This window comes from Anopheles coluzzii, chromosome 3, assembly GCF_943734685.1.
Source record: "Anopheles coluzzii chromosome 3, AcolN3, whole genome shotgun sequence".
Classification (NCBI taxonomy): Eukaryota; Metazoa; Arthropoda; class Insecta; order Diptera; family Culicidae; genus Anopheles; species Anopheles coluzzii.
Window position 1 is genome coordinate 56,291,723 of NC_064671.1, and position 14,663 is coordinate 56,306,385.

Sequence of the window (14,663 nt, forward strand, 5' to 3'; positions counted from 1 at the left end):
CCAAAAGGCACTGAAAGCCGCCAACCCTACCAGTTGGTACAGGCAGGCCTTGACCGATAACGGAGCCGTTTAGAAGAACAACTATAATCTGTATATCATCTAAGAAAGGCTCAAAATTGGTAGTTCCTATTATTAAACAAACTGTAAAGATTTTTTAGTTAAGGATGGACAACAAGTTAGTAAAAAGCAACAGATCAGGGTTTTTTAAATATTCGTTTCTGGTTTTAAATGCTCTTTTCATTGTCATGTACAACCAATGTTATTATTACATACTGGATATTTAACCTTAATTTTGACCATAACGATTAGTCTGTCAATCCATATTACCGTAAACAAATTTTTAATAGTTGGACGGTATGAAATGTCATAATAAAAGACGTGCATTTTTTTTTTGAATGTGAACTCTTTCGTTTATTTACACAGAAGGTTACAGTTCGTTCGGTGGTTTGATCAGAAACATCGTATACTTATTGTCTAGCCAGTCTTTACACCTCTTAGGGAGGTTATTCTAAAAAAAGGATGGAAATGGTTTTAAACTTCGAATGCAGTTTGTGCTAGATGATTAAATAAAAATGTAATATAAAAATGATATTGGTTTTGTTTGAGTCTTTTTGTAATTGTGATTTTTAACGTACGTAAACCGATATGACCGCGCAAATTGTTACAGTATGCAGAACAAAAGGTGCAAACCTTTTCTCGATTGGCAGAAATAAATAGGGCGTATATCTATACCATTATTGTTAAATATTGTTTAAAGTAAAACATGTAAAGTCCAAAAGAAAATAACCGATCGTATTTCATTATCAGATGCGGAAGAAAAAATTTATTCACGTTTTTCATCATTCAAAATTATCATTCCTATAAGAGCAAATTTGTTATTTCTGCGCACATACTGCATTACCAGGCTGATCGCATTGAGATGTTTTACTATTCCACAAATAGCTGGTGGGACAGCTCATCAATATTGGCTGTAGCCCGATGCAGATGTAATACTGGCTACAGTCGTTGTAGTTGGGGTAAAAAATGTTACTGCCATAACAGTCTGAAGGTAAGAAGAAGAAACATACTTCATGCAAGCAGCACTATCTGCGACCACATGTGATTATCGTTTTCCATTTGATAAACCTTACCCGGAGTGCTTGATATCGTTGTTGTTTCAGCGGACGGGGTAGACGTTTCCGGAGCGGCCGGATTAGGAAGATTAGTGCAGTCGGTATTTTCCGGAAAGTCACACTGATTGGTGGCTGTATTCCAGTAAACACCATGTCCACAGCTATGCAGAATCAGCTTACCGTAGGCACAAATATAGTAACTCTCACATGCTGTTGGGTGTGCGATGAAGCTAAACTCTTCCGGGGTACAGAATGGATAAGGGTTCATAGGTGGTTTGAACGGGGGAGTGGTTGTAATCACTGGACGTGTGGTAGTGGTTGGACGTATCGTCGGAATGGAAGTAACGACTACAGGAGGTCGCAGTGTGGGTGAAGCGGTAGGAGCTGTAGGAATATACGGAGGCTCATACGGGTTATTAGTGGTTGTTCTCACTGTTACAGTTGTCGGTAGTGGCGTCGGTGCGGTCGGTATGCTTGGAAATTCCGCTGGTGGCTTGAACGTAGTCGGAATTGCAACAGAAGTGGACGAGGGTGCAAGAATAATTGGCGGGAGCGACGGTGTTTGTCCACACTTGACAAAAGAGGCCCAGTTGCATACCATCGAAATCGGATCGAAAAGGGTGCCATATGCGCAGCGCTGAACTTTTTGCACATTGTACTCGCATACTATGTATGATCCGCAATCATCAGTAATAGGAAGCTTCTGACCATTTGGCATTGCCAAACATATCTGGAAAGTTGAATGAGTTTTTGGTAGATATGTAACGATCGTGTCGTAGGTATGTAACGATCAATCAACACTTACGTTATCAGATATAAATCGAGCTGATATTTCCGTTACGCTCAAAATGAACGCTATAAAGACTATAACGACGACTAAAAAAACAAGAAATAAAATAAATAAATAAATGCTTAAGGAGTTGTGTCTTAAGGTGGTTTTGTTTAAAATAATTGCCAGTGTACCTTGCATTTTAAGTCAATGGCTGAAGCAGGCGTACTGGCGAATGTGAAATTTGTTGTCTAACTAAACACAGTGTCCAATTTTTGTCATCTCTTTTAATGGGGGGTATATTTATATCTTCAGTCAATTGAAAGATACTGCTTGAAACGTAACTCATGTTTCGGACGCTTGTTTTTTCAGATGTTGTTCTTTGATATCTTAATGACCATCATAAGTACTGTGACTTTTTGTTGTTGTTACAGAATCGAACATAGCACGAGAAATTAAACCCACACAAAAGAAAAGAAAGCTGATGGGAAAGTAAGTTGCACGTATTCAAAGTGAAGGAAATAAATATAAATAGATTGTGTTATCGAAAAGCCGGTCTCGTGGTACAGTCGTCAACTCGTACGACATAACAACATGCCCATCATGGGTTCAAGCCCCGAATAGACCGTGTCCCCATACTATCCTGCAATCGTAACAATAAGTCACTGAAAGCCAAGCTCACTTCGTCAGTGGGTACAGGCAGGCCTTGACCGACAACGATTGTTGTGCCAAAGAAGAAGAAGTTATCGAAAAGATATGCAGTCTGTACAATGCCATGAAAAGTTGTAACAACTTGGAAACACTGCAGGTGGTAAATTCCGAATCAATCTACTAACTCTATCCACAACTGTTAAAACCGGTATATCGAGTTTCAATGAGCTTCACATATTTGGTCTGAAAACAATGTCGAATGTCATTGAACTAATAATAACAACATTTTTGATGAATGTACGTTAAACTCGTTTTTTCTTCTACTTAATCTATATACTGTTAATCTGTATCTCATATCGATAAAGTACACCTAGCAATGACTCGTTAGACAGGAGACAGGAAAGTCAAACTTTTAAACCATTGTTTTAGATCACAAACCATAGATGTTTCCGTTTTCTGTCCTTTTGCATAAACTTTGCTCTTTAGTCTGTTTATAGCTATAACATCTTGTATGAAAAATAGTTGAATAAATATCATTCTTATCATATCATCTTATCAATATCAATATCATATCAATATCATATTCATTCAAAAATCTTAAGATATTATGCAAAAACATGCGCATTTCTTCGTTTAATATTAAGGTATTGATGTATTGACACTTGTATTGATTGTATTGACAATTAACTCATCATTCAGATTCACTTATTTATTATTAAATTAAATATATTTTACCGCCAACAAAAGAATTACAACCAATGAGTTTGACAACCCTAGATTGACGTATGTATTGTACTTCAAAATAAAATGAGCATTTCCAAGGCCTTGAATGTCGCAACAGATATTCTGATGACGAATATTCTATCATGACAATTTTTTGATAGCGATTTGCTATCAGTTCACAAATGGTTACGCTATTGTGTTCGAAAGATCCGCATGTCTGAGAGAGCTTAAATCACCACCATAAGCGATTTGATTTGAAATCGATTAGATAGCTACCGTTCTCTCGAAAACGTATAAAACACCAACGATATTGAGCCGCGAACATTGTGTTAAAATTATCACTGTAAGATCAGGATGATAAAAGCAACAAGTAAGTATGTTTAACAGAGGCTGAGTATTAATGAGAAAACACGATTTGTGAATCTTTCGTTTGTAACACCGTGTTTCTTGTGCTAGTATTACTTGCTCTTGTGGCTATTATTGGTTGTGCCGCGGCACAAACAACTACAACTCAGTCTCCAGCGAGTGATCCATGTGTGGAAACGGCGACAGCTGACGGATTTCTCCCCCATCCAACTGAATGTACCAAGTACTTTTCGTGCTACGGCGGCAAAGGTTACGAGCAGACATGTCCTGATCAAAAATATTTCGATCCAATTAATTTGTTATGCGACATTCCTGAGAATGTAGACTGCGTCGTGAACAACTGCCCACCGAATGAAATTGTATATCTGCCCGTTAATGGCTCATGTACAGACTTCATACGATGCATTGGTGGAGTGGCTTATGAAAGTTCATGCCAGCCAGGCTTGTTTTTTGATCCAGCACTACAAGAATGTAATTTGGAAAGCGAGGTAGATTGCGTAGTAAATCCCTGCACACAACCACCGCCAGACCCTCCTATCCTGGAAATCTATCCAAACCCAGGAAACTGCAAAGAGTATATCCTATGTTTGAATGGCGAAGGAATTGTTCGGCAATGCGCTCCAGGACTGTTCTTTGATGAGCAGGCAACGAGTTGTGTAGCTGGCTTTGAGGGTGATGGCTGTACTGTAAGTATAATAACTATTTCCTCTTCAAAACGAATGTTCACATATATTTTTATTTTGTTTCTATTTAGAGTGAAATTGCTACCGACGCACCTGTAATGAATAGAGCTCTTTGGTAGAAGAAGTTGGAATTGGTTAGGTCTGTCGTATATTGCTGTTATGCAAATAAAGACACTGAACACCCAAAAGTTGTGACGTGAAATTAAACATTGTTATCTAGCCTCATGTGTCTCAACATGGCTTACGTCTGCGGGGTGTTAATCGTGAGACATACAAATTGAAGCTATATAAGCAAGTTTGCACTAACAACGTCAAGTTATTTGAAAGAATACACTGGCAGACTTATCCGAACCATTCATAGCATACGCCAAGTGTGACTTTTACTAGCTGAGAAATGAGTAAGTAAGTATCTGCTACAGAGCGATTAAAGGTTTTAACATATCTTTTTGTACGTTCGGTTAGACGCAGTACGTGGTTTGCTACTGTTGTCAATAGTTAGTATGTGTGCTACCCAAACACCTCCGGTTTGTGATAGCACAGTAACTTCGTTTCACCCCGATACAACTAATTGCAATCAATACTACACCTGCTATCAGGGAGTAGCTACACTGCAGTCTTGCCCAGATCAGAAATACTTCGATGCTTCCAGAAGCTTGTGTGATGTTCCAGAAAATGTGCCTTGCACTATCGGGCCTTGCACAGGAAACACCGCACTAAAGGCCGTGGAGATACCAAATATATGCACCAGTTATACATTGTGCGTCGGCGAAACAGCATATAACAGAACTTGTGCTGAGGGTACCCTGTTTGATTCAGCCTATGGAGATTGCGTGTTGGCAAGCAACAGTTCATGTGTTGAGAATCCTTGTCTTACGACTGATCCAGCAACAGCATTACCGGCCACTTTGTATCCAGTGCTAAGTTCATGCAAAAAATATATCATTTGCAATAAACTAGATCCTGTGGTGCGTACATGCGCCGGTGCAGCCGTCTTTAGCCGTACCGTATCGGATTGCGTTGATCCCGCCAGCTATGTTTGTCCGCCAGGAACTTCCGACGTATGAACTGATCAGAATAGGTGTTTGGGATTACTGAAAAAATACTGTTTATAAAGGAAACATACCACTTTATTGAATAAAATAATGGTTCTATTGTCATATCAAATACGTTCATAACACATTATGAAAACGTTTTACTATAAACGTTTACAACACATATTTACAAATTTACAACACATTATAAATACTTACTGGCCTATATCATTGTAACCTAAACAATAAAACGCGATCATTTTCGAGCGGAACAATATCGTACAAACTAATTGAAAGAAGTAAATAAATTGGCATGGTTGAGTTGTCGAGCAGCGCATGTTAAACTAAACTCATCTGTATAAAACAAGTTATAATTATACTCAGTTTGTATGTGTTATCCAAGAAATCACTCATTAATTGTTTACGTAGAGATTTCAAATATGCAGCAAGCATTTTCCGCACCTACAACCGCACGTAAATACACAGCTTCTAGTTTGTATAGCTGTCCCCTTAATTTTCTTGTTTTGCTACACAAACCTGCTATTGTATCCCAGCTAGCTTTACTATATTAAATTTGTTCTTGTTTTTCTTCTTTTTTCTTCATGTGAAAGTTAACTTGTCTTGTACTCATGGGCACAACAAGACAACCTTTGTTGTGTTAGTAATTATAGCGGCAAGGCTTTTATGTGTACTATGGCTAAAGTATTTGTTGATATTATCTTAAAGTTTATACTGTCTACACCGTCTTTTAATCTAGTTTTGTTTGTATTTTCCATTTCTTCATTGATGTACCCTGTTCTTTCTTGTGTGACCGTCCTTATCGTTTCAAGCTTATGAATTTATTTTGGCGATTTCACTCAGGAAACTTAATATGCCCTTTATGATAACATTATTGCTGCTCTTCTACCTTAATATTTTTGAGTGAGTCCCTGCAGACTCCGAAACAAATCTTGAGCTCTCTTTCTTATTATAAATGTAACATTATGGTGTGCACTCCTCCCAGATATTTTATTATTTATTATTATACACTTGGCTGTGTGCTATGCGGTATTATGAATGTCGTTAAAGACGTAGGTGCATTAAATGATACTGGTTATTGGCACGATTAATTAACCGCATGCTTTTGAATAGACAAACATAATCACATACGGCCAACCACACAAAAAAAAAACAAAACAAATGAAACAACAAAATTGGAGTCAATTTGAGAATAGCATAGAAACAAAAATCGTATCGGGTTTCTACCTTTTCGTTTTTCGATTAATAGGGCCCTTTACGATTCTAGTCCGCTTTTTTAAATGGAGTTTGACAGTTGGAGGTTAAAATCATGTAAACACTCCATACAAAAAAGCACACAAAACTAGCATGCATTTTTCAGGCTAGAATAATCTCTAGCCTCAAAGCTAGAATTAGATTCGAGCACCTGCTCTAAAAATTGGCAAAACAAGGTGGTGTCCCAGTCAGAATTCTGTTAATTTATCCATTCGAGCAGTTTATGTCAGTTACAAGAGCAATTTAGCGATACGAAGTGTTGTCGTTTGTTTCAGTGAAAAGATGTAAAAAAGAACAAAAAGAGTATTGTTTTAATTATCCTTTAGTAGAAGAAGACGTAGGCGGTGTGTTTAAAACTGTAAAATGTAAAAATCTGCCTAGAAATTGCGTTTATTAGTGCTAATTGTGCATAACCTTCTCCGGGTGAAGTTGCTGTTCATGTCGAGTTTACTGGAAAAAGGACTTTGTATAAGTTAAGGAAAATGATTAGATATAACCATACAACTGTAATATAATACATTTCGTGTAATTTATCAACAATTTGGCCGACAAAAGAAAAATAAAAATAAAATAGAGAAAGGAGTAGGATCGATCAAAACTGCTCGAATGGGTAAATTAATGACTGCTAATTTACCATTAAATTACTCTTAAATTACCAGTAATTAATGGAAACATAGGGGTAAATTGAATCCGATTTGTCTGACTGGGGGTTTCATTTATCCCAAGGTGCTAAAGAGATAAGGTGGTGGCATCTTGAATCAAAGTGTATGTAGACTAAGTGGTCTTATAGCATGTTTTTATAAACAAATTTGAACGCCACTTTCTGACAGGACGGGTGAAAACTTTTGCCCAAACGCACAAAAAAACTCTTAAAATTTTCATTCATAATCAGAAGCAATAAAAATCAGCCTCCTATATACATACATCTTGGGATAAGCCCACCTGCATATTATACCCACTTTGACAGCCTCGTAAACTGCTATACAATGCAAACAGCTGACAGGCTGAAATTTCTGCCTACGATCTAAAAACGGAAAGGGCCCAATATTAAAAATCTTTCTCGAAAGTTTACATGAAACAGACTTTTTCATATTCTTATACGCAGTCTAGGCAAATGCATGGTCTCTTTACCTAAATGATTAATTAATTTTATTCTATTTCTAACGGCCCTATGAATCCAGACCTTTATTTTTTTCATCGAAGATGTCGTGCAATCGGAACTCGGTTTGTAAACGATTGTTCCATATTTTCAAGAGGGCAATCTGATTATTCATAAAGTTTTCAACATATTCAATCATGAAGAGCAAATACTTTTTCTTCAAATTGATAACTATAAGATTTTAACAAATTCTATGGAAGCATGTCATATCAATAAGAAAAAACTCGATTAATCAAAGCTGTTTACCCGTTACATTTGGTACATAATAGAAGGTAGGCAACTAGGATCTCATAAAAAATGGACATGAAATTTTTGTTTGTAATTAACATGACCGTAAAAAAGGAATTGTTGAAAACAGTTGAACGATTTTTTTGCAAGATTGAGAGGATGCACAACAAAACGCTGGAAACCGTTTGACGCATGCGGAAAAATTTGAAGAAAAAAAAACCATTATAACAAAAAATAACGCTAAAATTCATTGCAAATTTCAAATATTCTCATTGCTAAAACATGAAGTTAATAAAAACTAGCTAGGTTTTAGCATAACTTTAAATATTTGAAAGTTTTGAGCATTTGTGGTAAAGTATATACTTTGGACCATTGTATATGTTATTCGAGTATCCGGGCAAGGTCAAGTCCCGATGAGCCCGGATGAACGGCGTTTTCCTGTACATTTTAATATGCAAGAGAGGAGAGTATCGTCTGAAACATATCATGTGAGCGGTGGTGTGGGGGGAAGGGACGTATGGAATGAGGTGGAATGTGAAAAGGGAGGTGAGAGAGAAGAGTAGCCGCATCCGCTTAACCAAGTGTTTGTTTTTTTAACTTTAAATGATCTATGGCAGACGACTTTTAAAAACAATCAAATCTTTCATACATCAAAGCTTAACGTCGTGCAGTAAGGTACGGAATTTATAGACTCTCTATTAACAAGCTTTCGCAAGCTTAAAGCTCTGGTCAATAGCTTTCTAGTGTAGCTTTCCGAGATTTTTTTTGTTTTTTTTTGTTGTTCTATTCATTTCTGGATTCATAAAATATTACCTGAGATTTTCATTTATTTGAATGCTATTGAGAAAATTTCAAGAAATATATTTGAAGAAAACATCAGATTTTTTTTTAATGTGGAATAGTACAGTGTGCTCCTGAATCACGCGGATTTAGAGATACGCGGAAATTGACTGTTACTTCAGGAAGTTTCATCGATTTAACACATTAAAAAAAGTTAACATTAAAATTTATTATAAAAAAAATATGCTAAGATTCTGCACAAATTGAACTAAATAAATCATATAACATGAAACCACGAGATTAAATAATTCAATATTCGAGTAACAAAGCTACATCAACAGCGCAAAACGTTGCCAAAGTTTAGTATGTAATTGAGGTTCATTTATACGTAATTCAGGATGATATTTTCAAATGTTTTGTTGTAAACAGATGACACATTTTAAGATTAGTCTAAAAACACATTTATAACTGTAATCACATGCTATGATAACTCCACTGAAGAAAAAAAAGTATTAACGAATTGGCAACCAAATGTACGGTTACTTGATGGTTTGAGTGTGTATTTTATTTAATTGGGTAGAATATAACGTGATTGACACTATTTTCGAGACTAAATCATGTTTCAATCTTTCACACTCATGAATTCTTATTGTCGCCCTCATCTCGATAGATACGTCGTAAATTTTGCAAAAGTTGTACGTGTGGCTATGAGAACGCACGCGGTTAATAGACAAAATCAACCGTTTCCGATCGTTTGCCCTTTGGAATATAGTAAAGCCGCCACATAGAGACTGTTATCCATACTAGATATGAACCCAGACCCCAGTGGATGATGTTCAGTTGTGTATTTAACAATTATTCCATGGGAATTATATTAGCTTAGAGTTATAGAATGGCCAAACATGACATTAATCTCATATAATACCTGCAATGTAAAAAGGCAATAAATATATTTTTTAGTCAGGATGCACCATACGAACTAGCTATTGATCATCAATAAAGAAATGAATATAAAAACCAGTATAGCTGGCGGCATTAGCGTAGATCAAGAAAAGCTCACAGAAAAGAATCTAGAATACATATTTTGAAATGCATTCGTAATAAAAAGTTTTCGTTGTTCTGGAAGAACTGATCAAACTGGAAATTTAAAAAGAGATTCACGGCAACACACGAAAGCTAATGTTGTTTGATTATCACTCCATAATGAATCTTCTATTTGTATTTTAGTTCTCCCTCATTTTAGTATCCCAACACACGTCGGACCGTTGTCTTATGACATCATCCGTTGGCATTTTTTATGTTTCTTGTATTGAAATGCTTCTCTGCATGCTTTGTATGCTTCTGTTTGTTTGCAAAGTGTTGATAAGCGTTGTTTAGTGGTACAAGGTAATCATAGTTTGTTGATATATGTTTTAGCCCATTGATGAAGTGTGGGTTCAGTTACGCAGTTACGGTAAACGAAAGTACAGCGAAAAAGGGTCGCAAAAACACCAATGCCACAGTTGTCTTATTCACCGGTCAACAGTCGCGCTTACTCACATTACATCATCACCGCGGTAGTAAATGTAAACTGTGAAATTGTCCAGCTCAACGCTTACCACCAGTGCCACTGTGGGTAGATTGTGTTATTGCGAAGGAATAAAAAAGGCAATCACAACAATCTATGCACGAGTTGAACAAATCATCGGATTGAATCAAACCTGATCACTTGACTGATCGGCCTGCAATGGGACCAGTGCGTAAGAGAGAAGTTCTCTGAGAGACCATGTCTCGTGACCGAAGCGCCCGGGAGAAGAACCCTGATCGTTCCGCAGCGTATTTGGTCGCTCTTCAATCACCGGGCCAAGATGTCATTGCGAGCTCAGAGCACAGCATACAACACATGCACAGATCCACGTTTACATTGTGGATCTAACACCGAGCTTGCCGTCGATGATCGATAATGTGCGTGCGTACCGCTACGTAAACAGCTGATTAATTAGCGGCACAGCGTCTCCAGCATTGACAATTGTTTCAATGTGCGTGTAGCAACCAGTGATCGCACACTGTCAACGCGCACACTGGCAAACCGGTTGCTGACTAAAGCCAGCGCGCACACTGGCAGTGCTGGTGATGCAGCGATCCGAACCATTGCATCGCTTACCCGCTAATGGTGCGAATGCTGTGACAGCCCAGCAATCTGCCGGACAGACGGATCGCAAGCGACGTGTATCGGGTCTGTTGGTGGTGACACTTTTACAGCTCGTTAAGCTATACATTGAGAACGCCTGTTATCGCGCTGGTAGGAAGAAAGAGTGTTGGCGCGACGGTACGGTGTCGTGCTAAACGTTGTCGTACTGATAAGGTGTAAAAACTATTCCCCGAGCATGCCTTACATACTGCCGCCCTTTACCTTACGGTACTGTATGCTGTGGAATGTGTACGCTCGGCCAGTGTGCCGCGCTGACAAGAGTTGTGCGCCAGTGCAGGTGCCAGTGTGAAATCGATGTCAGGAAAATAAAGTATTCCGAGGCAAAAGATATTGGTTATCAAACGAAGACGTAAAGTGCAAGTATCCAGCAATCTTTTTCGGTCTGAAAGAGCTCATTGTGTGCTTGTGTTGGTGCTCGAAAGTACACAGTTTGTGTATGCCAATTGTACTGTTTACTCCTTCGTGGCGGTGTAAAACAAACAAAGCGCTAAAATACGTATGGTTGAGTGAGACGACAACTCTCCATCGCAATGCAATGGAGATAGCCAAGGGATAAGGGCGTCCGGTGTGTCAAAGAGCTGGTTATATCAGCAGCAAGAAGAAGTCCCCCCAAAAAGTGTACACGAAAACATAAGTGGTTGCGTATGTGTGAGTGTGTAGATGACGACCTGACAAAGACTCTCAAGGTATCTACAACGCGTTGATGGCAAGAAACATTCTTCGTGTTACGCCACCCCTTTGCCGACAGCTTCTAGTTCCTTCTCCTGAACTGACCGTTGCATCTAACAAGAGCTAGATAATGGCTACACAACACTGTGTGTAGAAAAGGTTGACTAGTCCACGGTTTTTAATTGCTGCAAAGAAAAAGTGTTGCTGTTTGGTTGTGATCGAATGGGATGGAACTAACCGTGCCTTGCACTAGGGAAGCGTGAAATACTGTTATAACTCTTTGCTAAAGAATATACGTTGGGGTAGGTTTTAAGGGTCAGCAGCAAAGGAATCAGAGCATGTTAAAGATGATGAATCGCGCGAAAAAAAATAATCATCAAAGCAGCCAGCGCAGCAAGGACGCCAAGGCGGCCCGAAACGGAGTGGGCGCAGGTGCGAACGTGGGTCCGGCAAAACCATCTCTGGCGCAAATGGGACCGCAGCCAGCGGCAAGCGTTCCAGGTCAACTGACGGCCCCCAGTGCCAGTGTCAGTGGAGGTGGACGTACGAAAAAAGTGAAACAAACGTCCGCGAACAAAACTGCTGCTGCTTCTGTTGGTGGGACGGCACGGCGAGCACGTGCCACAGCAAAGGAAACGATGCCGTCGAAGGCTAACGAATCAACTCGGTCCGAGTCTAACGCCGACAATAGCGTTGGAGGCCTGGCCTCGGTGTCGGAGCAGCCGGTCGGACCCAAAATGGAACGATCGAATAGTTTCTTCCTGACGCGAAAGCTCTCAAGCCTGTATAGCAAGCTGAGCGGAAGCCGCGAAAACGTGTCCACCACCAACGCGGTCTCGCCCGTAACCGAGGCGCTGCCGTTTCAATTTGTGCGCAGTCGCAGCATGTCTTCGATACAGTTGAAGCGGGCGTACCGGCGCAGCCAGAATGAGTCCACTTTGCAGAATCTGCACGAGGACGCGATTTTGGAGCGATCGGAAAGCACAGAAGAAACGGCAGCAGTTGCGGGGCCGGAAGTGGCTACAGCCGTACCGGAAGTAACACCACCACCGATACCTCGGTTCGAGCGATCCAACAGCATTCTTGCTTCGATAAGACGCAAAATTAGCTTCCGCTCAGATAGACGCTCTTCGAATGTATCCAACTGGAGTGCATCGTTGCAAAATCTACGCCAAGAAGACTTTATGATCAGCTACGATGATCTAAGCTTTATAGATTACGATCAGTTCAATAGTTACGAAACAAATATTTTGAAAAGGCGGTCTAGCCGTGTACTGGAGCCTGGCACCAAAGGATCATTCATGGAGGATATATCTAGCTTAACAAATTGTGCTAAGAGCGTGCCGACCTCGGAGCATTTAGAAACAGTCCCAGTTACTGAAGCTACCAACGGTGGTGTCGTTAGGCGAAGAAGGAAAAATGACACTCTACTACGGACGACACTTATTCGGAAAAGTATGGATGTGGAGGGTAACCTCGATCGTGATAAGAACGTTTACCGCAATAGTCTGGATGCGGATAAGCTGATGTGTATTAGTAACGTGAATCGAAAATCGTTTCGTTGGAGTGCGGACGTTGAACGAGATGTTGTAGCGCTTGATCTGGAGAGTGCAGATTTTGCAGATGCCAAACCTCTAGCAAAATTGGTTACCGGTAGACAAACGCCGCCCCCTCCATATGATGTGTGTGACAGTGGTATGATCGACGGAAGTGAAAGTGTCAAATTGAGTGCGATATGCGATAGTGCGGGTAACACCAGAAGTAGTGTCGGCTATGTCAGTCGTAGTGAAAGTTTGAAACGATGCCGATCATATGGTGGTGAGGGAGGCTTTGCTTTCGAGGAAGGATTTGGTCGTCCTGCTAAACAGATAGAGGTGAGTAAAAATCTTTTATCAAGCAATAAAATGACATACCTTAAATACTTTAAATTGTGTGCGATAAAATTCATACGAAGAATTGCAATTGTTTGTGCATAGAAATTGACTATTATGTAGTCTAGCTGATACATATAAAACTTGCTTGAGTACGAGAATTTTGAGCGGATTTATATGTGTTTTTGTAATGAGGGATTTGCGATACTGTTGCACACTTAACTTGTAATTTTGAATCACATATTATTATTGGCGTCTGTTCCCTCATCTACATCATGTTGGCATTATTAGCCTACAATCAGAATATCGAAAGAAAGCCCCTGAAAGGAAGCTGAAAGTGAAGACCGAGGGACAAGTGGCTACATTGCTGGATTAGTTTGGCCGGGTGGTCGATGTAACCGGCCAAACAGTGAAATAGTAGCTTGGAAATGTGAACGAACCTACCAAGAAGCAGCATGGAAACTTTCGCGTCCACTGGCTCCGCAGTGGCAAGCAGTGAAACTAAATCTCAATTCGATAATGTCAAGCAAATTTTGGCTGAATTTTTGTACATCCTCTTGCTGCGTCTCATCAAAATTTTCTGGATGAACATGGTACAAAAGCACTACTACATCAATTTTGTCGAAAAAACTGAGGAGAAATTGATAAAAAATCGAAGGTAGATCTTAAAACATACCTGCACGCATGTCGTTGTCCGCCATGGTGAAAATTAACCAGATTAAATCAACCTAGTAATTAACGAACTTAACAAAATACCCGTCGTAGGTTCGAGCCCCGAATGGACCGTGCCCCCATACGTAGGACTGACTATCTTGCCGATGGTAATCAATAAGTCACTGAAAGCCATGCCCACTAGTGGTACTGGTCAGCCTTGACCGACAACGGTTGTTGTGCCATAGAAGAAGAACTAACGAAAGTTGCTTTTGTTTGCTTAACTCAGATTAACGGTTTTTGCAGTCCGACAACCCTGTTTGGGATCAAATTTCCTATATTTGTATCGTTTCATGTTTAATCCTATTGGGACTAGAATCTTGCCTGATAGCGATATAAATACGCAAACCTAAGAATGAATCAACGTAAGCAGTGCGACTAAGACTAAAGTATTTTTGTGTAAGCTATTGATAGATTGCAAGATGACTATTTTCGGAATGTCGTACT

The 14,663-nt window shown here is 39.4% G+C and overlaps 4 protein-coding genes across 6 annotated transcripts in view; 3 read left to right on the forward strand and 1 right to left on the reverse strand.

Annotated features, from left to right (window-relative positions):
- Positions 1–778: 778 nt before the first annotated feature.
- Positions 779–2,178, reverse strand: LOC120954808 (probable chitinase 10). Its single transcript, XM_040375039.2, has 4 exons — positions 2,076–2,178; positions 1,918–1,988; positions 1,131–1,842; positions 779–1,042 (listed from the first exon to the last, which is right to left on the reverse strand). Exons 1-4 carry the CDS (start codon positions 2,080–2,082, stop codon positions 876–878), a joined length of 957 nt encoding a protein of 318 aa, XP_040230973.2. The 5' UTR covers positions 2,083–2,178; the 3' UTR covers positions 779–875.
- A 1,340-nt stretch (positions 2,179–3,518) lies between these two features.
- On the forward strand, positions 3,519–4,511 carry LOC120954816 (peritrophin-1-like). The gene is made up of 3 exons (XM_040375047.2): positions 3,519–3,625; positions 3,712–4,307; positions 4,376–4,511. The coding sequence occupies exons 1-3, from the start codon at positions 3,610–3,612 to the stop codon at positions 4,421–4,423; spliced, it is 660 nt and encodes a 219-aa protein (XP_040230981.1). The 5' UTR covers positions 3,519–3,609; the 3' UTR covers positions 4,424–4,511.
- An 82-nt stretch (positions 4,512–4,593) lies between these two features.
- Positions 4,594–5,470, forward strand: LOC120954820 (probable chitinase 10). Its single transcript, XM_040375051.2, has 2 exons — positions 4,594–4,702; positions 4,767–5,470. Exons 1-2 carry the CDS (start codon positions 4,699–4,701, stop codon positions 5,366–5,368), a joined length of 606 nt encoding a protein of 201 aa, XP_040230985.2. The 5' UTR covers positions 4,594–4,698; the 3' UTR covers positions 5,369–5,470.
- A 5,341-nt stretch (positions 5,471–10,811) lies between these two features.
- Positions 10,812–14,663, forward strand: part of LOC120956139 (pleckstrin homology domain-containing family G member 5) — a 100,577-nt gene continuing 96,725 nt past the window's right edge. Inside the window, exon 1 of one of the 3 annotated variants that reach the window (XR_007452651.1) lies at positions 10,812–13,508. Coding sequence is in view for 2 of the 3 variants with exons in the window: in XM_049609655.1 (XP_049465612.1) it covers positions 11,973–13,508 (1,536 nt within the window). In the remaining variant the exon portion in view is untranslated. The remainder of the gene's footprint in view (positions 13,509–14,663) is intronic. The other 2 variants (XM_049609655.1, XM_049609657.1) reach the window with 2 other exon arrangements.

Bases quoted from the DNA above. Each gene is read 5' to 3' on its own strand.
- LOC120954808 (XM_040375039.2), bottom strand. The intron at 1,843-1,917 runs GTAAGTGTTGAT...TCAACTTTCCAG, and splicing joins CTCGATTTATATCTGATAAC to ATATGTTTGGCAATGCCAAA. The intron at 1,043-1,130 runs GTAAGGTTTATC...TCTTACCTTCAG, and splicing joins AACGATATCAAGCACTCCGG to ACTGTTATGGCAGTAACATT.
- LOC120954816 (XM_040375047.2), top strand. The intron at 4,308-4,375 runs GTAAGTATAATA...GTTTCTATTTAG, and splicing joins TTGAGGGTGATGGCTGTACT to AGTGAAATTGCTACCGACGC.